Source organism: Moschus berezovskii, chromosome 2, assembly GCF_049115385.1.
Source record: "Moschus berezovskii isolate FMDL1 chromosome 2, NW_MosBer_1.0, whole genome shotgun sequence".
NCBI lineage: Eukaryota > Metazoa > Chordata > Mammalia > Artiodactyla > Moschidae > Moschus > Moschus berezovskii.
In genome coordinates this window covers 102,640,443-102,666,158 of record NC_142461.1, presented here as the reverse complement: position 1 = coordinate 102,666,158, position 25,716 = coordinate 102,640,443, and the positions used below count along the sequence as shown (strand labels likewise).

Sequence of the window (25,716 nt, the reverse complement as noted above, 5' to 3'; positions counted from 1 at the left end):
GGGAAGGTCTCCTGGAGAGGGGAAAGGCTACCCACTCCAATATTCTGGCCAGGAGACTTCCATAAACTGTATAGTCCATGGGGTCCCAAAGAGTCAGACACGGATGAGCGACTTTCACTTTCACTTTCGTGGTGTCCAAGGAGAGACAGTTGCATTCATTCTATATTGCATTATTTCTTGAGTGATTATTATACGTCAGGTACGGGAACTAGCATTTAATCATTCTTTCCAACCTTGAGGTCCTGCTTCATGACCTAAGTCAAATTGTTTAACCTACCTGAGGCTCACTCTGCTGTTCAAAGAAAGTGGATCATGCCTGCCCTGCCACCTTCCCTGAGACTTTAATGAGATGTACAATAAAGCATTTTGTAAATTGTAACATTTTTATAATATAATAAAATATAACAAAATAATGTAATATAATATATGCCTGCCTGCCTGCTAAGTCGCTTCAGTCATGTCTGACTCCTTGCGACCCTATGGACTGTAGCCTACCAGGGTCCTCTGTCCATGAGATTCTCCAGGCAAGAATGTCGGAGTGAGTTGCCATGCCCTCCTCCAGGGGATCTTAACTCATCTCCTGAGGCGCCTGCGTTGCAGGTGGGTCATTTACTGCTAAACCACTGGGGAAGCCCAGTATAACATACAGGTCTGAAAAATGTCCTCAGAAATTATCTACTTCTTCCTCCTAGTGCTTCCTCCAGTTTAGAAGAATTTTTCACAGGGTTGTAACATTTAATAATCCTTTAGTTGATACTTCAGCACATCTGCCAGTAGATTAAATATTAGATTGGGAGGTGAAGGAAGGGTGGTTCTGGGAGGATCTTTTTAGCATGCTGTCAGCATTCTGGGAGTGTTCTTTATAGTTTGGAATTAGGAACTGCTGATGTCATGATCAGTCATATTGTCATGACAATATCAGAATTTCCTCCTTTGCCTTTTCTTTGCTTGGGGAGTATCAATTTGCCACAGGTCTGTCATTGGTTTGTCCCATATGTTAAGTGTATTAGATAGCCAGAACTAGTCATTTCTTAAAGACACTCAGGGTAGGGAATTTTTATAAGCTCCTTATGTAGCCCATTGCCATACTCTTAACTAAATATGCTATTACTGGAAAGTTTGCCTTCATCTACCTCATCTGAATAGAAATTTACTTCTAATTTCATATTTTCTTATGTGAACCTTAACATTTATAATTTAGTGGAGAATAGAAAGCTTTTTAGCATTCTCACTTATTGTTCTGTTATCCTCCTCTTCAGGTAAAATAAACTAACCTAATGGTTCTCCTAGCAATTAAAGAGAAAGGAAACTTTTATTGTTTTTTTCTTCTGTATTTTGAATACTTTAAACCCTAATTTGTGCTGTAGATCCCAGGTTTTGCATAGACATTGTTTATGTCTCCCAGCATTTAGGAATGTCTTATGCCTTTTGTCACTCTTGGTTTATATGAGGGTTTTGTTTGTCCAAAGTAGTTAGTTGTTCAATCTGTACTCTCCAAATTTTTGTTCAGTTGATTTTTACTTATGAAAAGGGGATGGTTACTCCAGATTTGAGTTTTGTTTTTCATGATTTAGAGATTTTTTTTTTTTTGGCTCTCAGTTCAGTTTAGTCGCTCAGTCGTATCCGACTCTCCGCAACCCCATGAATCACAGAAGGCCAGGCCTCCCTGTCCATCACCAACTCCTGGAGTTCACTCAAACTCATGTCCACAGTCGGTGATGCCATCCAGCCATCTCATTCCCTGTCGTCCCCTTCTCCTCCCGCCCCCAACCTTTCCCAGCATCAGAGTCTTTTCCAGTGAGTCAACTCTTCCCATGAGGTGGCCAAAGTACTGCAGTTTCAGCTTTACCATCAGTCCTTCCAATGAACACCCAGGACTGATCTCCTTTAGAATGGACTGGTTGGATCTCCTTGCAGTCCAAGGGACTCTCAAGAGTCTTCTCCAACACCACAGTTCAAAAGCATCAATTCTTTGGCGCTCAGCTTTCTTCACAGTCCAACTCTCACATCCATACATGACCACTGGAAAAACCATAGCCTTGACTAGATGGACCTTGGTTGGCAAAGTAGTGTCTTTGCTTTTTAATATACTATCAAGGTTGGTCATAACTTTCCTTCCAAGGAGTAAGCGTCTTTTAATTTCATGGCTGCAATCAGCATCTGCAGTGATTTTGGAGCCCAAAAAAATATAGTCTGACACGGCTTCCACTGTTTCCCCATCTATTTCCCATGAAGTGATGGGACCAGATGCCATGATCTTTGTTTTCTGAATGTTGAGCTTCAAGCCAACCTTTTCACTCTCCTCTTTCACTTTCATCAAGAGGCTTTTGAGTTCCTCTTCACTTTCTGCCATAAGAGTAGTGTCATCTGCATATCTGAGGTTATTGATATTTCTCCCAGCAATCTTGATTCCAGCTTGTGCTTCTTCCAGCCCAAATTCTGTTGACTTCCTAAGTACTTTCTGTCTCTTCCCAAGTCATGTAGGAAGAGGTGAATGTAATTAGCTGTTTCCACAGCACATCACCCCCTCCCTGCCTCACTTCAGCTCTTATCCTTCACACATAGTCTGATCACTACAGCAGATGATTGACTGTCCTCTCTTTAGGTAAACTATAATTGCAAAAATCACTTAATAGCTTTCATCATTTGTGATTTCAGTTTTTCACGGAAAATTCATTGAATTTCCTGAAAGTATTCTGAGGAGAAGCACTTATTTACTCATAGGTTTGCTATAGGAATGGAGAATAACAGCTCTAGTGTTAGATTCCGACAGTCAAAGAATATAGAGGATTGAGGCATCCATAGGTAACTTAGGAAAACAGTAATCCATAGTAAATGCAAAATGGAGCTTCTCTTTTTCCCGCTTTCTCAAATGGTTAACTCTACTTTGTTATAGAATTTGATCTACAGACACAAATTCAACACAAATTCTATAAACCAAAAGTCTCAACTTTTTAATTCATATAACTTACCCCCATAATTTTGTTTTTTGAAAAGAATAAGGACCCGTGTACCTATTTTTATAGAAAAACATAGGAAAGTCATTTAACTTACAGAGAACCTATACCAGAAATTTGAGTGAGCTTTGATTTTATTAACTAATCTGAAAGAGCAAGGAAATAACTAATTTATGATAGGCTATACCTAAAGTTTTTTTGAGTGTAAATTATTTGTTTGAAATTTAGAGGATGTTGTGCCATAGGAATAAATATCCTAAGTGATGATTAGGATGTTAGTTGTCTGATAAGCATTTATGAGTCCCATAATGAAACTAATCTCGAATATGGTCTCCCACTAGATTGTGAGGGAAATTCTATTCTCAGTTTCAGTTCAGGATTTTGGAAATACCTTTTTGTAATCACCATCCCAGGTTTTAGAAGATAGTTCTTTTCTGCTTTTCTCCCAACTCCATTCCACCAGCTATCCCCGAAAATAAGACTAGTGGTTGTAAGAGGAGTTATATCTTAGCAACCATTAATTGAATAAGATTTAGGAGCTAAGTTGGGTCAGAATATGTGTTTGTACTATTAAGTATGTAATCTAATATTGGGAACTTTGTCTTCATAATAAACTGAATGGAAATTCAGTGTAATCTCTTATCTTTTAGAAAGTGATTTGCCCAAGTCATGTAGTTGGTAATCGGTGAAGCTTAGATGCACACTCAGGCTTGGGCTCTTAGGTTTTCCCACAGGGTTTGGATTTGAACTGTAGATCATAGTAATAATAGTCATCAGGAGTATCATTGGGGTTAGGCAATTTGGAGGCAGAAAGACCTAAGTTCAAACCTCAGCTCCATCATATATTGGATCTGTGGCCTTGGAAAGGTTATTTAAGCCTGAGCCATCAGGGAAGCCCAACAGTGAGCCTCAGTTTTTCCCTTTAGTAAAATGGGCTAATTTTTATTCTCTCATGGTGTGAGAGAGAGAGAGAGAGAAAGAGAGAGAATGAGGGTGGGAGAGAAGCACTTGCTGAGAAAATGCTAGAATGTAGTAGTTACTCAATAAATGACATTTATTAGTCCATGCAGAGAAGCTGCAGTAGGGCAAAGCCCATTTCTTCTGTTTTGTTCACCAGGATAAATGTAAGAATCATTAGAATATTCCTTCTGATCAGACTCATCAGAATTTGGCCATGTTTATCTTGTTCTATATGTCTTCCAGGATTATAGCTATAGAGCTATAGTTTTATTTTATCATAGTAGTTTCATTTTTACACATGTGATTTTATATGTGTCTAGGGAGACTTTAGGTCTAGAATAAGATTGTAGAATTTTTTAAAAAGCAAAATAGTAAATAATAGAAAATATTGCTGCACCTTTAGAAATAGGATACTTTATCAACTCTATTTTGTATCAAGAAAGAACAGAAATTTGAAGAATCTGCTGACCTCATATTTTTCTTTTTTTCCTGCTTTGCTTGGAGCTAGAGACTTTTGTTATATTTTAGACGTAGAGACTCTCAAATATAAACACATTTTTAAAAATTTGAACTGCTTACACTAACACCTACTATGTGGTTATATCTTATTCCTTAAATATTGTAATGTAAAGTAATGTTGGATGAATTTCCCCCCTTTTATTTTCTGTTTTTAATGTGACTCAAATAAAAAAGGGTGCTTGAAATGCCTTAGCACCGATCGAGGATTAGAACCTACCACAGGTCTGCTCTTTTGTTGACAGAAGTATTCTACTTCTGTTCTTATCTCATTGGACGTCTTCTCTACACCCACCCCTCCACCCCATTTTTTCCCCCTTCTTTGAAAGCTCAGCTCTCCCACCACACTTTCTTTGAGTAATTTTATTCAAAGGCTTCTTTCTTTCCTGTATGAGGCTCAGTAACACATGTTGGAATGGTGGGCTCCCCTACCTTTTGATTTTCCTGCTGCCTTAAGGAATTTATTGGTAAGTGATGATTTCAACAGCAGTCACTCCACGTCTACATTCTCTCTCATACCACCCATCTCTCTCTCTCATACAGACACACACACATATTTTTGTTTTTCTCATCTGCAGAATACTTCTTTCTGAATGTCCCTCAAACAAAAACATTTATACAGCTGAGCTCCCCACGCCCTTGTTATATCCTGTATTGATCTCACCCTGCAGTGGACTTGCACAGTGCGTAATTGTCTGTACCACTTCGCTGGCACTTATCACTTAATGCCTTGCATTATTCGTGTCCAGCAACTCAGTGCTGTAGGGGTTACAAGTACTCAACTGGGAATTGGAGCATTATTTATAAGGCTTTTTTGAGTCCCAACTTTATAGTGTTGAAGGAGCATAGGACAGGATCTTTTAACCCTCACTCAGTCTGGGTTTGAACATTTGCTTGCTACTTCCTAACTCTATGGTTAAGTCAGTGAGTCTTCACTTGTTTTCCTCTCATCGGTAAATGAAGCCTAATAACCCTTCCAACTTCATAGGGTTGTTGTGAAAGTGAAATGAGATGTGAAATTTATAAATGAAAGTCTCATTTTCAAAATATTTCTATGGGACAAATATCTTCTCAATTCAGATTCTCAAATTGTGGTTTTACAAACACTTGGGAGTCGCGAGATCTCATCTCCTCTGCGAGGCTGCAGGCTCCTGCATGTACCAGTGGCTCTGTCCTTATTAGCCCCATTCATGTAGTCTCCTCCTGCCTCACAGCGTAATCTCTGATAGCACGCACACTCTTCCCATTCATACAGAAATGGCCCTGGTCCAACATACAACCTCTTTAAAGGAAACAGGACAAAAACAAACGTGGGAGAAAACCTTGAGTTCACCTAGGCTCTTGAAACAGACCTTCTGTCAGACTTTTTTTTAACCTCTCAGGATTAAGCCTTGGAAAGCGTCTTCATTCAGCCATTCAGCAAACAGTTCTCAGAGACACAGGCTCTCCTTACCTAAATTTGGTCTTTATTACTCGTCCATTCAACCTGCTCCCTTGCTCCTGCTCTTTGATGATCAGCCAGCCTTACTAATAGCAGTTCTTTACACAGTATACCCACTTAAGTCTACAAACCACTACTCTAAAACCTGGGAAAACAGCAATAATAGCTGCCATTTATTGAGTGGGGCACTTTGGTTGGAGTACCCTAGATATACTTAGGACAGTTGGTGAGGAGTCTGAGACTCGGAGAGGTTAACTGGCTTGCCCAAAGCCATGTGGCTAGTCAGTGAAAAGCTAAAATGTGGAGCCAGATCGGTGTGGCTGTTTAATTTTGTCCCTTGGATTGCAAAGTCCAGATTCACTTAAGCTATCTGAAGAACGAGGGGTGGGGCTGGTTACCCGTACACACAGAGAGGCTGTTGTCAGTCTGAAGAGCCAGAGCAGCTTCAGGGACTCCATCATGTCCCCGCCAAGTGCTCACCCGCTCCTGGCATCTGCTTGCCTCTCCGTTTGCTGCCAGTCAGCTTCCTGTTACTCATAGTTTCTGCTTCCTCATAACCTTGGCTTGCGTATGGTTTTGGATTTTTGTGGCCTCAACTCTACCCCTGGCACTCTTGCAGTTTCTGCCCCTTCCCTAACTGGTTCAGTTTTCTGAATCAGATTCCCAGGGGTGAGAATCTGATTGGCTCTGCTAATTTTTTCAGTCCCAGCCATGTCATAGGTCACTGGCCTATCTGTGGATCGACTGCTCTTGGGTCAGATTCCCACAACTTTACCCACCAGCTGAACTGGGCTGTGGAGGGTATTGTCTGACTGCCCACTCAACAAAGTCTCAGTTTCCCTTTCAGGAAGATGAGCATCTACCGGGCAGATTCCAAAGCTCTAATTTTGACCACGATAAACTTAAGAGTTTCTCTGGAATGCTTCCTTGCTTTGTCCTAAATATATTTTTTTCAAAGGTCAAATATACTTTCCTAGATGAATCTCACTAGTATCTCTTCTTGTAGCCATTTATAATCACTTGTGAATATTTATAATTGATTATATATGTATATATTATATATATATGGTTTAATATTTGTTATTTCTCTTAGGTTGGAATTATTTGGGTTTTAGTGACTTTGTTATATTTTACATTTTATAGTCATTGAGGGTGGAAAGTCTATCTTCTCCTTTCTTTGCAGTGCTTAGTTAAGTGTGTAGTACCTTCCTGAGTCTGGAACTTTTGAACCCTGGCTTGTAGACATTGTATAAATATACACCTTTCCTTGTCTTCTATCCACCAGATAGAATATTTTGTTTTGTTGCTATTTAGATATCATTTTTATTCTTAAAAATATTCCTTGAAATATTTTTAATGCTCTTAGTATATTTTAGTTACCTAGTTATTAGAATTGCTCTTGTAGTCCAATTTAAATTGTATTATTTAAAATCTTGTCTTAACCCTGTAAAACAACTGCAGGTTGTCTTCCCATTCTGCAAGTCTTCCCATTCTAGAAGAACACAATATCCAAAGCATCATGACCTTAGAGCAAAGCCATAGAAAAATTAATCTATGGTGTTCTTTTGTGGTTTAGACTGTGGTTTCCTAAGAGACCAGTCATGACAACTGAGGTTGTACATGGAATTTTTTCCATAGATGACAGGTTTGAACTGCTGGGGTCTTGGGCATTAAGTTCTCAGCAAAAGGCATCTATGACTTGAACAGTTCTACCTAAAGCCTTCTATTTTATACCTGTGTTTGATGACTTGTGGTAAAAGGACCTAGTGCCTGGAGCCAACAAAGCAGCAGCCAAAATGGCATGGAGTAGTCCTAAATAGTATATATATTAACACAGAACTGAACATTAGTTGCATTGTTTTTATTCAATCATTTAAAATAACAGATACATTTCTCTGAATGTTATCTAGCAAGTTCTTACTTGCCAAATTGTGCACTTAGTACTGTGCTTAGAGTAAGTTTACTCTGCTGCTTTTTCTTTTTTTAATGAGAAGAATTAGAAATTATATGTATAGTTTGTGTATATAGTTTTTAAGTAGGTGAGACTTGCCAGTTCTCATCACTTTTGTCAGAGAATGTTTGGAGCCCCTCTGTGTACCGAGGTGGTCCCTGAGGTCAGCAGTGGGAAGGGTATCTAGGTTGGATATTTTTCAGCTCCTTGCTGCTGGTAACACCCCTGAATGGTCACAGATTTGCCAGAAGATTCGATTTCCATAGGGGCCACTTTGTTTTCCTTAGGGCAGCCAGAAGTTGAGTGCCTTCACTTCTTAGCCGAGTTAGGATTTTTCATTATCATGGCAGATGGCCCTTTCCAGGGAGGCCTTAGAGGCCAGAGGCCAAGGAAGAATGCTGTAATATTGACCGCTTAGTGTGGTAATATTATCCCTGATAGTCTCTGCTGAACAGGCCAACTGTCCCGGTGGCCCATCCACACACTGCCTGTGGAACTTGCTCTAGAGGCCATCTGCATTGCTCAGGTTCTATCTGGGCTTGATATGCTAATGAATGCAAAGCTGAAAAGAAAAAAAAAAAGTGGGGGCATCTTGAATCGCCTTAAATAATTTCAGTTGAAAAACAAAGGAAACTACCTCCTCCCTTTGTCCCTGTTTTGCAGTTTCTGTGTTCCTTCAGTGGAACACATTTGTGTCGCATCTAATAATTAAATATAGAAGGATCGTACTCTTCCAGTTTTCGAGAAGGCTTGCTAAACCGATGGCTTGAAATGATTTTCGGTATTTGATTTTGGCATCCCGAAGGTAAGCTTGCCAAACTCTGGCATAGGAATGAAGCACGAACTTTACTGTGCGTGTTTGCGGTGAGGGGGTGGGGAGTGGAGACTTATTTTCTCTGCTAAAATTTTCGCGTGCGAATTGGGGGAACGGGGATTTGCAGAGGTTTGATGGAAGGCTGGTGTGTTCATTGAAGTAGGTGTGATCGCCCGCACCTTCTCTGGGAGGGTGGACGGTAGGTGGGGTGGGGGGGTGGTAATTTGGAAGGATGAAAGAAAAGATAGAACTGGGACCAGCTGGCTTCCTACCCAGGTGTTAGCGTGATCCCCGACGCGGTGCCCTGAAAAGGGGCTTCGAGCCGGGGTGCAAAGCTGCAGCGGGTGCTGAGGCCAAGAATCTAGGAGAAAAAAAAAGAAAAGAGGAGGGGGTGGCTACTCCAAGGAATGTGCGGCATGCGGGGAGCCAGACCCAACCATTGCACCGGAGCGGGGGCGCCGGCGGCTTCCCCGGCCGCGCGGCCCCCTCCCCGGCCCCGCGCCCGGGAGGGAGCGCCTGGGGGCCGGCCGGCGGGCCGGCGGGGCGGCGGGCGCGGCGCCGGCCGGGAGGGCGGGGAGGCGCGGGTGGGCCTGGGCGCGGCGCGAGGCGGTGCGCGGCCGCCTCCCCGCCCCCGGCGGGCGCGCTCTCGGGGCGGTGGTTGAGGCCGCGGTAGGTGGGGACGCGGCGGCGCTGCTCCTCTGCTGCCGCCGGCAGAGTCCGCGGCGCCGCCAGCTCCGCGCGCGAACTCCCGTCCATGGCACGCAGGGCGGCGGCCGCCCGAGCTGCCCGAGTCCTGCCCGCCGCCGCCGCGCCGCACTTTTAGGCGACTCGGGAGGTCGCGGGCGGAGGAGAAGTCAGCCCGGAGCTGCAGCCCCCGCTGGCCGCCGCCGCGCGGCGAGAGGGAGTTCCCGGAGCGGCCGCGGCCCCGGCCGGCCCCCTCCCTGCGCCCTCCCCCTCGCGGCGAGGCTGCCCCGCGCCCGCCGCCCGCGCCCGCCGCGATGATCTTCCCCAGCAGCAGCGGCAACCCCGGGGGCAGCAGCAGCTGCAGGACGCCCTATCGCAAGCAGGTGAGGCGGCGGCGGGGATGCCGCGCGGAGGCCGGCCACCCCGCTCTACAAAAGGCGGCAGCGCCCGGCCAGACCCCGCGGTGCTCCTCCGAGGGACCGGGCTGGGCGGTGACCTTGTTTCGCAGGAGGCGGCCCGCGGGCACGGCTCGGGCCGGTGACCTTAGCTGGGGAGATGCCCTCGCTCCCGCCGGCCGGGCCGGGCAGGACGCGGAGGAAGGGGAAGGGGCGGCGGCGCGGCGAGAGCAGGAGCGCTCCGGGCGGGGGGCTTCGCCCAGCTCTGCAACAAGTTTGGGTTTTTTCCTGGAAACCTTTGTGTGTGGAAGAGTAAGATAATAAGTCGTAATAACACTCGGCTACAACAATCTTCACTTGGAACCTCAAAGAACCTACCCGATTCGTACTAAACCCGGAAGACCAATGTGTGTGTGTGTGTGTGTGTGTGTGTTCGCGCGCGCTCCCCCTCCCATTTATATATTAAAAAAAAAAGAAAGAAAAAGAAACAGGAACTTCTACTGTCACTTTCTCAAGGTTTTCAGTTTCCAGCAGCAAAGGGGAATCCTGTGACATCCTAGTTGCAGAGATACTTGGATAAGCCTGAGTCATACACATGCCTTTCCCTATTTTAATACCGTTTTATACATTTTTAACAGATTGAACTCCAAAGGCACTTTCGTGGTTAGATCAAAATCCCCTGCCGGGAAAATGAGTGGAGCTGGAAGCTTATATTCATAGCCTTTTGTTTTGTTTTTCATCTTTGTTTTTAAACGAAGGTTACTGAAGCCATGTTGTGATAAATCTCACAGAGCCTTTCAGCAGCAGCAAAAACAAAACGTAGCCTTAAATTATGTAAAAAATGTGCAGGTCTGTTTAGAAAAGGTTAAACTGATTTAGAGGTCAGTGGCAAGATGCTTGTTGAGAAAACAAAAACACTATTGCAGATATTTTTCTTCCATAATATATCTCTTGTCTACATCCTTAGCCACTGAGACAAATCAATTAAGTTATTACCCCCATAATGATTCAATCAAACTGTATCCTTCCATGCAGACCATGGCTCTGTTAAGATCATGACAGATGACAGCGATGCGTGGTGGCTTTCCTAAAGGCGTTCACAGGATTATTGATTATGTTTAGTCCTTTTTGTTCTCAGAGTCATTTTGGGGAAGGGAAGGCATGTCTTAGCATAAGTATGTCTGAAAGTGGTCCTAATTTTCTGAACACAGTGATAGGGTCCAAAAGTATTGTTTTCTGGCCCTTGTTGTCTTTCACTTGTTAGCTTCCCCTTAAAAAGACAGTAAACACACCTAGTCTGTGTTCCCCTCCTGCCCAAGTAAATGGAACTTTTACCTGGCTTAAGAAAAGTCCCTCCTTTTAATTAAAAAAAAAAATCTGCATTTGTGACTTGGTTGAAGTGTATAGTAAATTGTCAAGATTCAGAAGCTGGCATCTCTGAACTCTCTTCCTGTGACCTCATTTAAAAGAAATACCTGGGATCCAGTACACTTACATCAACTTCTTAAAGGAAGCCAATTTACAATGAATGTTCTCCTGAACCCTCCTCCCCCACCCACCTCCCTCTACCTGAAAAGATGGCTAATTATGTAAGGGCCTTGTGTATTCATTTATTTGTTGTCAAAACCCGGCGGGGTGTTAGCTCTGAAATGGGGAAAAAGCTCTGAGGGCGAGGCCTTTTGCTGTGAGGGGCTGGAGGTTTTGTGTGTGGAGGGGGACAGCCTGCTGGTCTGGAGCACGCTGATAAGATGCTCTTCTTTTCACTGGCTCTCCTTAGATTCAGAGACTAAAAGGGCTGACTGAATCAGAAAAACAAACAGACTCTTTTTTTCTATAGGCGAAGAAAGAAATGAATGTGTAGGCATTATACAGACACAAGACCCCGGGTACCAGTGGTATTTTGAGTCAAAGGTTTCTTTTGTTAGTATTTAGCCATTCACTGGGAAAGCACACTTCCAGCGCGGGGACCTGGTTACCATGAGTGACTTTGTGATCTCATCCTGGCATAGTCTAAATGGGAAGTCTAATTAATGCTTCTTAGAAGATTTTGTGATATCAAGCTTGCACCTTTCAGTTCACATTACTCTGTTCATTTAGATGAAAGAATAGGTACATTTTAGGTGTATAGTGCAGTTTGATTTCAATGTAGAAATATATAATCATCTATTAGAGCTGATTTAAGATAATTTGCCTGAGGAAAACACTGAATGTGAAGAATACTTGGAAATCACTTGGAAAAACTAAGCCAGAGTCACATTTGTATTATACATATATATTAGTGGCAAACCATCAATTGAGCATCTCACAGCCTGTGGATTGCTGTTCTCAGTGGTTAGGTGGGTTAACTCATTTAGTCATCTTGACAGTCTTACAGGGCAGGTAATAATATCTTTATTTTTACAGTTGAGAAAACTGAGACATAGTTTAAGATCCGTGCTCAGTCTGTATGACCCAAAGTGTGGAGCCAGGATTTGGACCCTGGCAGGAAATGGCAACCCACTCCAGTGTTCTTGCCTGGAGAATCCCAGGGACGGCGGCACCTGGTGGGCTGCCGTCTATGGGGTCGCACAGAGTCAGACACGACTAAAGCGACTTAGCAGCAGCAGCAGTCAAGCTCTTTAAACTACCACACCTCGGCAGCCTGCTTATTACATGCACATTTCAATGAAAACTCACAGAGAGCTTCTCCACATCACTGTGCATCACCCTTCTAGTCTCAGAAAGTCTGGTTCAGGGATTCCTCCCACCTTTCTGGACTGGGGGCTGGGGTGCAGGGTGGAGGGGTGGTAAGGGAGTTGAAGGTGAAGAATGATGACGTGGATGACTTGGATAGTGAGTTCATGATATTGGGGATTGGCATCGATGTTAAAGGATTGCTTTATGAAGTCATTGTACGATTTCGTCTTAGAACTTTATAAATATCGGAGTCAGCCAGTTTCAGTTAAAGCAGAAGTGGGTGATGCTCATCCTCCTCCTACTCCATGTTGTGTGTGGAGGGCATCAAGGAGCACTGATCTCTGGCATCATCCAGAATAAACAGGATTTTCCTGTATCACAGGCCTACGAGCTTGTTAGAAATACACCTGCTCGGCTCGGGTCAGAGTACGATGCTTTCAGTGGAGTGATAACCCAGGAGGCAGTATCTAGGCAAAGATTGCTGGCTCTAGTCTCAGTGGAAAAGCCTGTGTGTCCAATTATTGTTAGCTGTGCCTTTCAGATATAGGATATTGAGCAAACCTAGTCTGATTATATGAGAACACCCCACAACCAAAATGAAAACCGCTTCTGTAATTGTGAAAATATTTTAGTATGTTCCTGTAGAAAAAGTGCTTTGTGCTGAAAAGGCCTTAATTAGAGAAAATAAATATTTCCATTTTATTTTCAACTGTTTTATTAGGTACTTCCCCCTTCGTGTTTCCTTACTTCCATTGTGGAACTGCTTTCTTGAGGTAGTTGACTCAGTTATGTCATATGCTTGGTTTTTTACAAATCGAGGCATGTCCTTTTTTAGGGATTTGAGCAAGTCCTCTTTCTTTTTGCCCAGTGGTTGACAGCTGGGTCTTTTGGGGTAGAGGAGTGAATATAAGAATTTGTGTGTGTGTTTCTTTTCTTTCCAAATGATCTTGCCAACCAATAGCTGTACTTGGTAAGAGTTGCTAACTTTTGATGAGTGAAGTACTTATCTCCTCAGTTTAAATAGATTTACATAGTTTGCTGCTTTCTTGAAGATTAACTGGGTGTAGCTGCACGTGAAGAATTCAACAGTGATTCAGTGTTTGGCCTTGTTAGAGGATGACATACAAAGCTGGTGATTAATCCTCTTCAAGCAGTTTCTGTTCACAGCAATTTATGTATAGTAGATCGAGTTTTTGTTAAAGTTTGAAGATTAAAGTTGTTCAGAGAAATGTTTAAACGAACACTGACTGAGCCAGTTCCAATTTATTGTGTTTTTTGTTTGTCTGTTTTAAAGAAAGTAAACCTCCTCAAGCCACTGATATTGGAAGTTTTTTTTTAGGAGAAGTTAGCAGATAGCTAAATTGGTATCCAGAAGATACCAATTCCTGGTTCTCTACTAGGCTGTTCCAATGTGTTTGTGATTCAGTAGTCCTTATGTGTCAAGGTAATGTTTGAACTAAGAATCCATAGCCATTTGGAAAGCGTGGAATTCATCATTAGTGATATCCAGTTTTTTCTCTAGGTATCCCTTTTGGCACCTCACTACATTTTCCATAGTTCACGTCAGGTTTTAAACATGTTTCTTGTTTTTGCTCTTTCCTTCCTTTTAGAGTCTACTGTTAACTGGGCTCACCATATATTGGTAATACTTTTCAAGCCCTTTCTTGGAGGAGTGGTGGGGAGACTGTCTGGTCCAAGTTTCTGAGAATGTATTTCCAAAGCACTCTGCCAATAAATATTTAAAGATATATATGATATCCCCTCCCAACCTCAGCTATATTTAATCTTCACAACGGCCGTGTAAAGTAGGAAAAGGTCAGGAATTTTGAGGCAGTGAATTTAAACGGCCTGGCTGGTGAAAACTTGGTCTCTGGAGTCAAAAACTCTGTCTGCTACCAGGAAAAAGAAGGAAGCTCAGTTAAGAACAGCTGTAGCCCTCACGACACTTCCCTTTCCTTGGCCTCCCAAAGACATGTGGCACACAGAGCACCCCACATTTCGGCTTTGGGAATTCTAGCTCTGTAATTGATTCGTGTTTTTTGTTTGTTTCATAAAGGCCTTTGCTCTAGGGTTGTCAGATAACATACAGGACACCAAGTTAAACTGGAATTGCAGATAAACGATGAATAATATTTTAGTATAAGTACGTCTCGAATATTGCACAGTACTGTGTGTTTTTATTTGCCAAATCCAATAATCCTATCTATTTCTGGGGAACCCAACTCACTTTTTTAAACAAGTTATAAAAGAAATGATAATCATAAACAAAATTATTTCCGTGTTTTTCCTCCTAAAATCTTGCCTCTTAGGATATTCCTTGAGCCCTGGTAATGCAGATTTCACATCTTAACTTCATTAACCATCACTCAACCTCATTGAAAGACCCCCAGCTTAAGTTCTGGCTCTGTCACTTGCATGCTTTTTCAGTTAACCTCACAAAGCCTCAGTTTCTGTTAAATAAAGATAATCGTGCACGCTCCACAGGGTTGTTGTTGTTAATCCTTCTAAGGTGTTATTATTATTAATGTCCCTACCAAGCAAGCAACAGCGGGTGGTCCTGGGAGGCACTGTGTGATCCTGGGAGAAGTTGACACAGCCTCTAAGAATGGACTTTGTTTAGAAAGTGGGGGCAACCTCCCAAAGGGTAAGGATCTGGAGCTTGAAAACAAGACTCTGAACCACATTAAAAAAAAAAAATCCAAAAAAGATGTAGAAAAGAGCATCCCACCATATTTTAAGACAGTGGTCCTGTATTATGCTCTTGTTAGCAGAGTTTGCCCTGTCTTTGGGGAAAGAAGGCCATTTAACTCTGTTCTTTATTTTATGCAAGTATATGATTGGAGAAAGGGGAAAAAAGAGCATTAATGACTGTTGTTAATGAAAAACGCTGCCTTTTAATTTGCTCAAAAGCAGACAGATTTGGTTATTAGTATATACATGATGATTTCCTGAATCCTTTCCTTTGTCTTGTTTGTATATTTGGTTTTCAAAGGTGCCATCTTTGCCTTCCTCAGAAAAATAAACATTTTTTGCTCCTTGGACATCTGTAGGTGTTCAGTGGGTGTTTGTTTTTAAACTCGAGTCTGTAGAGAATGCTTTGCTTAATACATTCTAAAAGCTTGGTAAATTTTAAAATAGAATAGACATAACATGAGGAAGGAAGTAATAAGCTTTTCCTGAAGTTAGGACAAGGTGAAAACATTAAATGGACCAAACTAAATTCTGTATTAAAATAATGAATTAATGTAACTTTTATTTTTTAACACTTATTAAATAGCAGCTACAACAAAACTTGTAAATATAGTAGTGCTGTAATAAATAGAAATATATCTTGGCTCCACTTTAAGTATATGGATATACAAAGCAATGTAATGTAAACTGGGGAAATCGTATTTACATTTGTTAATTGTGCGTACAATACAGCTTTAAAAATGCATTTTAAAAAGGCTGAAAGGAAATATGCCAAAAAAATTAACCAGTGTTTTCCTCTGTTGGTAGATGGAATCATGAATTATTTACTTTTCAAGATTCTCTTCACATTTGTTTTTCAACCTTCCAGCCCCCCTTGGTCTCCACAGGAACATACAGTCCTGTGGTTATAAAGAAAAAGATAAAGTGAAAAGAAAAATCTAGAAAATTATACTGTTTTTAAGGTTTAAAAATTGCAGTGAAAGTTCAGTTTTCAAGTCAATGAGAATTTCAGCCTAGCGTGTAGGTACTACTTGTTTCTTCTACGTGTGACCTTTGAGATGTGGTCCTTTCCTATTCTTTACAAGTTTCTATGTATTCTTATTTTTACTGCCAATTCCTGTATCACATTTTTGGAAATCACCTCTTTCTGACACATAGTTTTTATATTTATGAACCCAGTATTTTCCTGTTTTATACATACTCAACAAGACTTCTGTACTTTTTAAAAAAACATTTTTAGGACACCACTTTATATGAGTCAGCAAGGAGAAAATATAGCTATATGTATGGAATTTCATTTGCTAGATCACTTTTCAGGAAAGGAGCTATTCCAAATATTGAGGAATTACCTCTGTTTTCCCTTGTCATTTGACTTATAACTGCATTTCAGTACAGCTGTTTTGTGGACAAATTCCCTCACATTTAATTTCTGTACTAAACATGAACCAAGACTGCTCTACTGCTCATGTCATAATCCTTTGGATTTATTTTATCATGAATACTTATGGTTATCTTCATTACCTGCTTTCTTTTCAGTATAGCATTTTGAAAGGGCAATGGGATGGGAGAAGTGGCTTCCTCACAGATAGCTGTAATATATAATGGGGCAGTGAGGGTTTCTGTAAGAATCATTAAAGCTGTTACTTTGTAATCCAGGGGGATTTTCAGTTTATCAGGGTATTTGAGGTGAACTCAATAGAGGCTGCAGGACTTCAGAGAGAAAGGAGAGAGCACTCACGGATGAAAGGAAGAGGTGCTGGGTCTGAGGGAGAAATAGCAGGAAAGCAATATTGCGTCATTTTGTTGTTTAGTTGAATACCTGAGCTCTTTCAGGGGAAGAGTGAGTAATTTAGGTGAGCTGGATTGCAGAGTAGAGGTTGAGGGGCAGAGCAGGGATAGAGTCAGGCTTGCTGAGGTCTGTGAGTGGAGCTGCTGGGCTGTGTGTGCTCAGTTGTTCCAATGTAGCCCGCCAGGCTCCTCTGTCCATGGGATTTTACAGGCAAGAATACTAGAGTGGTTTGCCTTTCCTCCTCCAGGGGATCTTCCGGACCCAGGCATCGAAGCTGTGTCTCTTGTCTCTCCTGCATTGGCAGGCAGATTCTTTACCACTTTGCCACCTGGGAAGCCCAGATGAGAGGAGAGCCCTAGCTCAAAAGTGTTGGCGACAGTTGAGACAAAGCTGTAAAATGGAGTAGTGGCTGTGTGAACATGATAGATGGAGTGGATTCAGTTTATTGCACAGAATGAATTGACAGGATTTAACTGGTGACTGGTTGGAGGTGGTATTGGTGAGAAAAGAATCTTGGGTCTCTTGTCTTGAATGAATGGGGTAGTGAAGTTTCTGCTCCATTACGTGCTCTGGGCTCAGTGATAAGATAGAATCCAGCCATTCTCTTACAAGGATAGTCTACATTTTTTTTTAAGGCACAAAAATAAATTGGGGAGGGGTGTTTGGTGCTAAATTCTAGTGACATGATTCAAAGTCCAGACACCAGAGATGCACAGGGTCCTTCTGTGTCCATGTCAGTCTTATAAGGAAGAATCATCCAGGCTAAAAGGCTAGTGGCACCTTGTGCAAACCACTTCGAGAACTCATTTTGGATCCAAGAGATGGGTGTAAATATTTTTACTGCTTTCCTGAGATTGTCTTAAAGTTAGTGTAGAGACTTTGTTATATGGGTGTGCTCATTTCATGTTTGGCCTGGATCCTCATATTCTTTGGAGTACTTATCCAGCAGATTATTTCTTGATAGTACATGTCATCTATAACATCTGTAGTATAACAAGTGCATTTGGTTATACTAAATATTCCCACCTCTACAGAAGCATGGAAGATGGTAGGTTGGGTGGCAAAGGGGTTAGAGAATTCACCCTGCCACAATAAATTAGTTTCTGAGGAAAGACCGTAAGCTTGGTTTGGCCTTTTTAATTTGGCCACACGAATCACACATTACCACCCTTTCCACCCTTCCCACCTGCCAACTGTAGGCAGAAATTTCCAATAAGAAATACAGAACTAGAGTTCTGGGCAGGAAGCTCAGGAACTCCTGAAACTTAGTAGCAGGCACATTGGAACAGGTTAAAGCAGTTCAGGAAGAGGTGTTCAGAAGAATCTGGACAGACCTAGGGGAGCACAGGTTCTGTAGAAGAACCTGTGGGAAGAAGGATGAGCATTAGGCAAAGCAGGGGAAAGAAGCGGCAAAATGTTGGGAGAATCGAGAGATTATCACAGAAGCCCAAGAAGAGCGGAGTCTCTAGAATAGCTGGTCAGCTCTCTTAAGTGTTGCCTGGAAGACAAAGATGTAGTAGAGGGCATTGGGAATGTCCATTGGAAGGTCTTTGGAAGCATTCAGGATGGAAATTTCAATAGAGTAGTTTGTGTGTGGTAGACAGGGAAGGGGAGCAGGGGTGAACATGGAAGAAGCACATTCCAAAGAGTTTAAGGAATGCATAAGTGAAGAGGATGTGTCTTTAGAAAAATCAGAAGTCCGAAGGAAAGAGTCCCTTCAGACAAGATTGTCTTAGTATCTGACTGGTTGTAAGTAGAGCAAGGTAATAGAAAACAAGGAATAGTTGGAACTAGGTCTTGTTTTCTTTGTTATTTTTTAAGAAAGATTGAGGTTAGTCTTATAGGAAAGGGATCTGAGAAAATTGCCTGACAATGATACAGTAAAGAGGAGATTGGTTATGCTAGGGATGTTAGGAGGGGTAAGGAGGCCGGTGAAGCACAACCTTTCAAAAGCTTGCACCTCAGTCAAGAGTCTGGGTCATCTGTTACGATTGGAAAAAAGAGAGAGAGAGAGAGAGATTGTAGGCCTAAGGAGTGTAACAGAAGATTTAGAATAATCGCTCTGGAGAATTTGGTGAGTGTTCAAATAGAGATGGGTAAAAGAATGACTGAGTTATAGTGAGGGCCCCTGGGAATGCAGGGTATTTTGACCCTTCTCCAGCAAGAAATGAGGGAAAGCATCTGGGTAATGGGACAGCAAGGAGATCAACCAGTCATTCCTAAAGGAAATCCACCCTGGATATTCATTGGAAAGACTGATGCTGAAGCTCCAGTTCTTTGGCCACCTGATGCCACCTAAGAGCCTACTTGTTAGAAAAGACCCTGATGCTGGGAAAGATTGAAGGCAGAAGGAGAAGGGGATGACAGAGAACAAGATGGTTGGGTGGCGTCACCGACTCAATGGACATGAGTTGGAGCAGGCTCTGGGAGATGGTAGGGGACAGGGAAGCCTGGTGTGCTGCAGGCCATGGGGTCACAAAGGGTCAGACACGACTGAGCAACTGAATAACAACAACAGCAAAAGGTTTTAGGTGTGGAAATTGAGAGTATTTTTGTGAAGGTTAAAGGAGACAGGTGAGATCAAGAGACACTGAACTTTGAGAACAGAGAATATCCTGGGGATCCTGGTAAGATAAAAAGGAAAGTCCCTGGGAGTCAGGGAAAGGGAGTGATCAGAAACTCCTTGATCACGACCTTGAAGAAGTAGTAGTCCCAAGATCTTAATCTTGTAGAGTTATTGGGAGAATTAAATAAGGTGATACCGATGTGTCTGCCTGGCATGTCAGAAATGCTCAGATGGTTATAATCATTAAGATGTGGCTCTTGTATAGTTTTTAACCTCCCTGAAACCACTGTTTAGATATTTGTGTAAATCAAAGCATATATCAAACAGACTTCAATCATGAACCACAAACCAAAGTAATACATGTTTTCAACTGAACCACATGCTGAAATTAAGTTTTAAAACATACCATCAAACTATTTCAAAACATCTTAAGTTGCTTTTAAAGAAAAAAAGGTGGACATGGGTATGGATCCCAACTTCATCATTTATTCTATGACTGTGAACTTATTTCTTAAACTTCCTGGGTCTTGATTTCCTCAGTGGCAAAATGAGGTAAAATAGTTATTTCATGTTATTGAGATGATTCAATGAAGTCATCGGCTTGACAGCACTTGACACATTATCTGGCATAGATGCTCCGTCTTCCCTTCTTCCATGGGATATCACCTAACAAGTTACTTTACGCAAGATAATCTCAGTGGATGGGTCACAAAGTGATAATAGTAGTGGAAGATTATGATCATTCTGTTCATTAGTAGAAAATACTTTTTGAGGAGAAAGATGTAGAAGGATAACTCACTTCTCATTGATAAATGGAAATGATTCTTACATTGTTGTTTACTTCCTAGAGTAAAAGGTCAAGGGATTAATGACAGACTTTATGACAGGGAACACTACAGAGATATTGTTATGTCTTCTGAAATGGGTGCCCTTCAACTATTACATGAGTATTTTGTTTCCTTCAGCATGTGATTCTAAGTTTATGAAGTCTTATCATTCAAAGCTGCTTTTCCCAAATTGTGTCCTCTATGATTCTGGAGTTCTTTTAAATGTTAAAAGTGTTCCAGAATTAAAATAAATTAGTTTTCAAAGAAACTTGGGAAACATTACATGCTATATATTGTTACTGTCTTAGAGAGTAATAGTGGAAATCAGCATTAAAAAGTCTGAGAAGTCCTACAGTACAGACTTTTGTCCAACTTTTGTTTCTCATTGTTTCCAGAACTATTTGATCATGGTACCTACAATATTTACTAGACATAGTCTGTGGAACAATTTTGGGAAACACTCTTTTAAAGGAACCTTTGGCATATTAGAGTTGGAAGGGACTTTAAAGATGGTCTAGTCCAACCCATGTAATTTACTAAGGAAATTAGAATCCAGAGACACCGAATGGTTTGTTCAGAATCTCACAGCTCTAAAGCCTAGATCTTTTGACCCTGAGTGCTCCATCATCTTACCTTCAGAATCTTGGCTTTTCCAAGTGTGGCACACCCTTGCACCAGTGTTTTCAGAATTGTTTTCATATGACGTTTTTTTATTCTGTGAATAAGTAAGTCCTTAGGGATGGTATGCTATGTGTTACTTTCAGACAAAGTAAATTAGTATCTGCCAGCTGTTATCTGGTTTGTTTTTAATTGCTCCTCTTTTAAGTTTAGTTTTCCCACCTATTTTATTATTTCTTGCAGCATTTACGAAATCTAGATTACTGACTTGGGAAATCAATCTAGTTTTAAATATCAGTGATCTAGAAAACCCACAGGTTCTAATTATTAATGAACATTCTTTTGCCCTCTAATTTTGTTTTGTCTTTTTCACCTAATTGGCTGTGGGTAGACAAATTTACATATTTTTAGCCCCTTCCTGCCTGACTTATTACAGCATGCAAAATTTGCTCTGTGGTTTCTAGGTTAAGTTCCTGTATAGAAGAAACCACAGTTTAGACTTTACAGTGCTGCTGTGTGCTGAAGGCCATCTAAGACAGGACACAGTAAAATATGCTCTTTAAAAATCTAAAGGACCAGTCTGTTGCCCTTTGTTACCATTATGGTGTTTTAGGTGCTAATAGTTCACTTGGAGAGTTTCTCTTTTTATGTATCTTAAGGTTTGTAGTTGCTTAAAGAAAAATGGGTGGGTCCCTGTCAGAGACCCACACTAATTTTTTCTGGTGTCTGCAACATGAAAATTTATTCTAAATGAACCTGTAATGTGATACTAGTGTTCTGGATGAAGTGATGTGAAATAATGTCTGTTATATGTATCACAAAAGGAGCACAGAATATTAGTAAAGGGCCTTAGAGGTGAGGCTATTTCAACATCACTCAGCTTATCTGTAACAAAGCCAGGAGTAGAACTCATATCCTGACTACCAGTGCAGTTTGAACCTTTGCAAACAAATTCATCTTGGATTATCATTCATTCGATCAGTATTTTATGGGCCAAGTGCTGTGTTAGTTCTGAAGGGAATAAGAAATTAATGGTTTTACTTCTCAACATTATAGTGAAATGGGGGCTATGGAGCAGGTATAAATAACTAGATAAGATAGAAATGAATCAGTAACATAAAAGGTGTAGCTACTTAAGAAGTGCATAGTGTAAGAACATGTCTAACCTGTAGCTATCTTGCTCTCAGTTCAGTTCAGTTCAGTCGCTCAGTTGTGTCCGACTCTTTGCGACCCGATGAACCACAGCACGCCAGGCTTCCCTGTCCATCACCAACTCCCGGAGTTCACCCAAACTCATGTGCATCGAGTCAGTGATGCCATCCAGCCATCTCATTCTCTGTTGTCCCCGTCTCCTCCTGCCCCCAATCCCTCCCAACATCAGAGTCTTTTCCAGTGAGTCAACTCTTCGCATGAGGTGGCCAAAGTATTGGAGTTTCAGTCTCAGCATCAGCCCTTCCAGTGAACACCCAGGACTGATCTCCTTTAGGATGGACTGGTTGGATCTCCTTGGAGTCCAAGGGACTCTCTAGAGTCTTCTCCAGCACCACAGTTCAAAAGCATCAATTCTTCAGCACTCAGCTTTCTTCACAGTTCAACTCTCACATCCATACATGACCACTGGAAAAACCATAGCCTTGACTAGATGGACCTTGGTTGGCAAAGTAATGTCTCTGCTTTTTAATATGCTATCTAGGTTGGTAATAACTTTCCTTCCAAGGAGTAAGCGTCTTTTCATTTCATGGCTGCAGTCACCATCTGCAGTGATTTTGGAGCCCCCAAAAATAAAGTCTGACACTCTTTCCACTGTTTCCCCATCTATTTCCCATGAAGTGATGGGACCAGATGCCATGATCTTCGTTTTCTGAATGTTGAGTTTTAAGCCAATTTTTTCACTCTCCTTTTCACTTTCATCAAGAGGCTTTTGAGTTCCTTTTCACTTTCTGCCATAAGGGTGGTGTCATCTGCATATCTAAGGTTACTGATATTTCTCCTGGCAATCTTGATTCCAGCTTGTGCTTCATCCAGCCCAGTGTTTCTCATGATGTACTCTGCATATAAGTTAAATAAGCAGGGTGACAGTATACAGCCTTGACATACTCCTTTTCCTATTTGGAACCAGTCTGTTGTTCCATGTCCAGTTCTAACTGTTGCTTCCTGACCAGCATACAGGTTTCTCAAAAGGCAGGTCAGGTGGTCTGGTATTCCCATCTCTTTCAGAATGTTCCACAGTTTATTGTGATCCACACAGTCAAAGGCTTTGGCATAGTCACGAAAGCAGAAGTAGATGTTTTTCTGGAACTCTCTTGCTTTTTCCATGATCCAGCGGATGTTGGCAATTTGATCTCTGGTTCCTCTGCCTTTTCTAAATCCAGCTTGGACATCTGGAAGTTCACAGTTCACGTATTGCTGAAGCCTGGCATGGAGAATTTTGAGCATGACTTTACTAGCGTGTGAGATGAGTGCAATTGTGAGGTAGTTTGAGCATTCTTTGGGATTGGAATGAAAACTGACCTTTTCCAGTCCTGTGGCCACTGCTGAGTTTTCCAAATTTGCTGGCATATCTTGCTCTGATTTACCTGAATTTAGACTGTTTGACATTTAGATGCATTTGACTTGATTCTGGGATAGAAACAAGATTCTTAGTTGGCCCATTTTGTCATTGTGTTGGTTGTCATATTAGAGTTACTATACCCTTTAACGGACTGTAATAAGCTGCTTACTGGGCTTCCCTGGTGGCTCAGATGGTAAAGAATCTACCTACAATGCAGGAGACCCACGTTCAATCCCTGAGTTTGGGAAGATCCCGTGGAGAAAGGAATGACTACTTACTCTAGTGTTCTTGCCTGGAGAATTCCATGGACAGAGGATCCTGGAGGGCTACAATCCATGGGGTCACAAAAAGACGGACATGACTGAGTGACTAAAACACACACAGACACACACACACACACAGTTTATTAGGATTTAAAGTAGAGTAGAAAAGACACAAAAGTATATCTTCCATATTTTTGACATTAATTCATTGCCAAATTTGTTTTAGTTCTCTAAAAGAGGAGTGGGAAAGGTAGAGAGCACAAAGAGAAATTCAGGCAAAAATAGTACTAATTCAGTTTCTAAAGGCTCTTCTTTTCATTATTCACTAGCTGAATGTGTGAAGAATTGGAAAATATAGTATTTGTAGAGCTAGGATTGTTGACAGTCAAGGAAGTAATAAATAAAAGTTTACGTAAAAGTGGCTCACACATTTTATAGAGTATCTATGGCCGGAGTCAGCATACAGTTTTCTGTGAAGGGCCTAAGGGTAAATATTGTAGGCTTTGCAGGCTGTAAGGACTCTGTTACAATTACTTAGCACTGCCTGTGGCTGCCAGGCAGCCATAGAGAATGCGTTCAAATGGGCTGTGTTCCAATAAAACTTTATTTACAAAAGCAAGTAGTAAATGAGATTAGGCCTCTGGACAGTAGTTTGCAGACCCCTGATTTATAGAATCCTTTATTCATTGACTGTTTTACCAAAAGGTTCACAGAAAGATTTGAAAGAGAATGACATTCAAACCAAAAGTAATGATACTTATTAGCACCGTCAAAATAGAGTAGACAGAATAAAACCAAGTGAGTATAGGTTTGATTCTTAGCTTTGATCAAAAGGTTTTAAAGACTTGATCTTGACTAGATATTTCGTTTGGGTCATCTTTCATGTATCTGTATAATCAATACTACCTTGGTCTTTTTTTTTTTCTTTTTGGTATTTTGAATCCCTAAATCTTGGTCGTAATTCTGAAATGGTGAAACAGAAAGCTGTGATAAAATAGAAATAACATCCTAGGAGTAAAATATTAATTTTTTTCCCTTAAAAATATTTTTTGCCTAATTTCCTGTAGCTTCTGTAACAAAGTTCCACAGGCTGAGTTATTAAACAGTAGAAGTTTCTTTTCTCACAGTCTGGAAGATAGAAAGCCAAGATCAAGGTGTTGGCAGGGCCACATTTCCTGTGACATGTTAGAGAAGAATCTGTTCAGGACTCTCTCCTAACTCCTGACTTCACATAACATTCTCCCTGTATGGATGCCTATCTCTTTGTCTAGATTTTGCCTTTTAATAAGGACACTAGCCATATTAGAGTCCACCCTAATAACTCAGTTACCTTTGTAAAGGCTCTGTCTCAAGTAAGGTCACATTCGAAGATACTAGGGGTTAGAACTGAAATGTATAAGGGTTTTTTCTTTGGTGGGAGGACAAAATTCAACCCACAACAACCTGATACAAGACTTGCATTCACCTGGAATGAAACTCATCTGTTGGGTTCCCTGGTGGACACAAAATAAAGATAAATTGCTTCGTGACTCACTCGTGATCACCTTGGCTTTCATAACACAAATGTTAGTTATACTGGTGGCCCTCTTGTACATAATATATAGATGATTTTTTGTTCTGTTGTGTTCAACCTGTAAGATAAAAGATACTTCTTTACAGAAATAATTTAAACATGTACGTGGCTAGGGATGCGTCCATTTCCAACCCCAGTCTTCCAGGACCTTGAGGAACTAACTGCTGTGTCCCCGGTCTGCTTTGTTCAAGTTCAAACCTGCCATTCCAGTCAAAGTTATTAATACTTCCTGTGCTTTCTGAAGTCTGTTTTTCCTTCCTCTCCTCCACATTTTTGTTAGGCTGTCACAAATGGCCATGGAACTCTGTCCTCTCCTCTTCAAGCTCCCTTTCCTATCTTTTGGAAGTTGAAGTTCAAGGTCTCCATCCTCCAGGATAATGATCTCTGTGATCTCTTTTTTTCCTGCAGTTCCTGCTGTTACATGAGAGCAGAATTCTGATATGA

The 25,716-nt window shown here is 41.4% G+C and overlaps 1 protein-coding gene across 6 annotated transcripts in view; it reads left to right on the top strand.

Moving 5' to 3' along the window:
- The window catches only part of RBMS1 (RNA binding motif single stranded interacting protein 1), a 228,911-nt gene that overhangs the window by 84,835 nt on the left and 118,360 nt on the right, over nucleotides 1-25,716 (top strand). The window contains exon 1 of one of the 6 annotated variants that reach the window (XM_055397893.2): nucleotides 9,245-9,706. The exons of 4 other annotated variants lie outside the window; for them this stretch is intronic. In XM_055397893.2, the coding sequence (XP_055253868.1) occupies nucleotides 9,638-9,706 (69 nt within the window). In that variant the 5' untranslated portion in view covers nucleotides 9,245-9,637. Of the gene's footprint in view, nucleotides 1-9,244; nucleotides 9,707-25,716 lie in introns of those variants that run through there. One more of the 6 variants, XM_055397891.2, reaches the window with a different exon arrangement.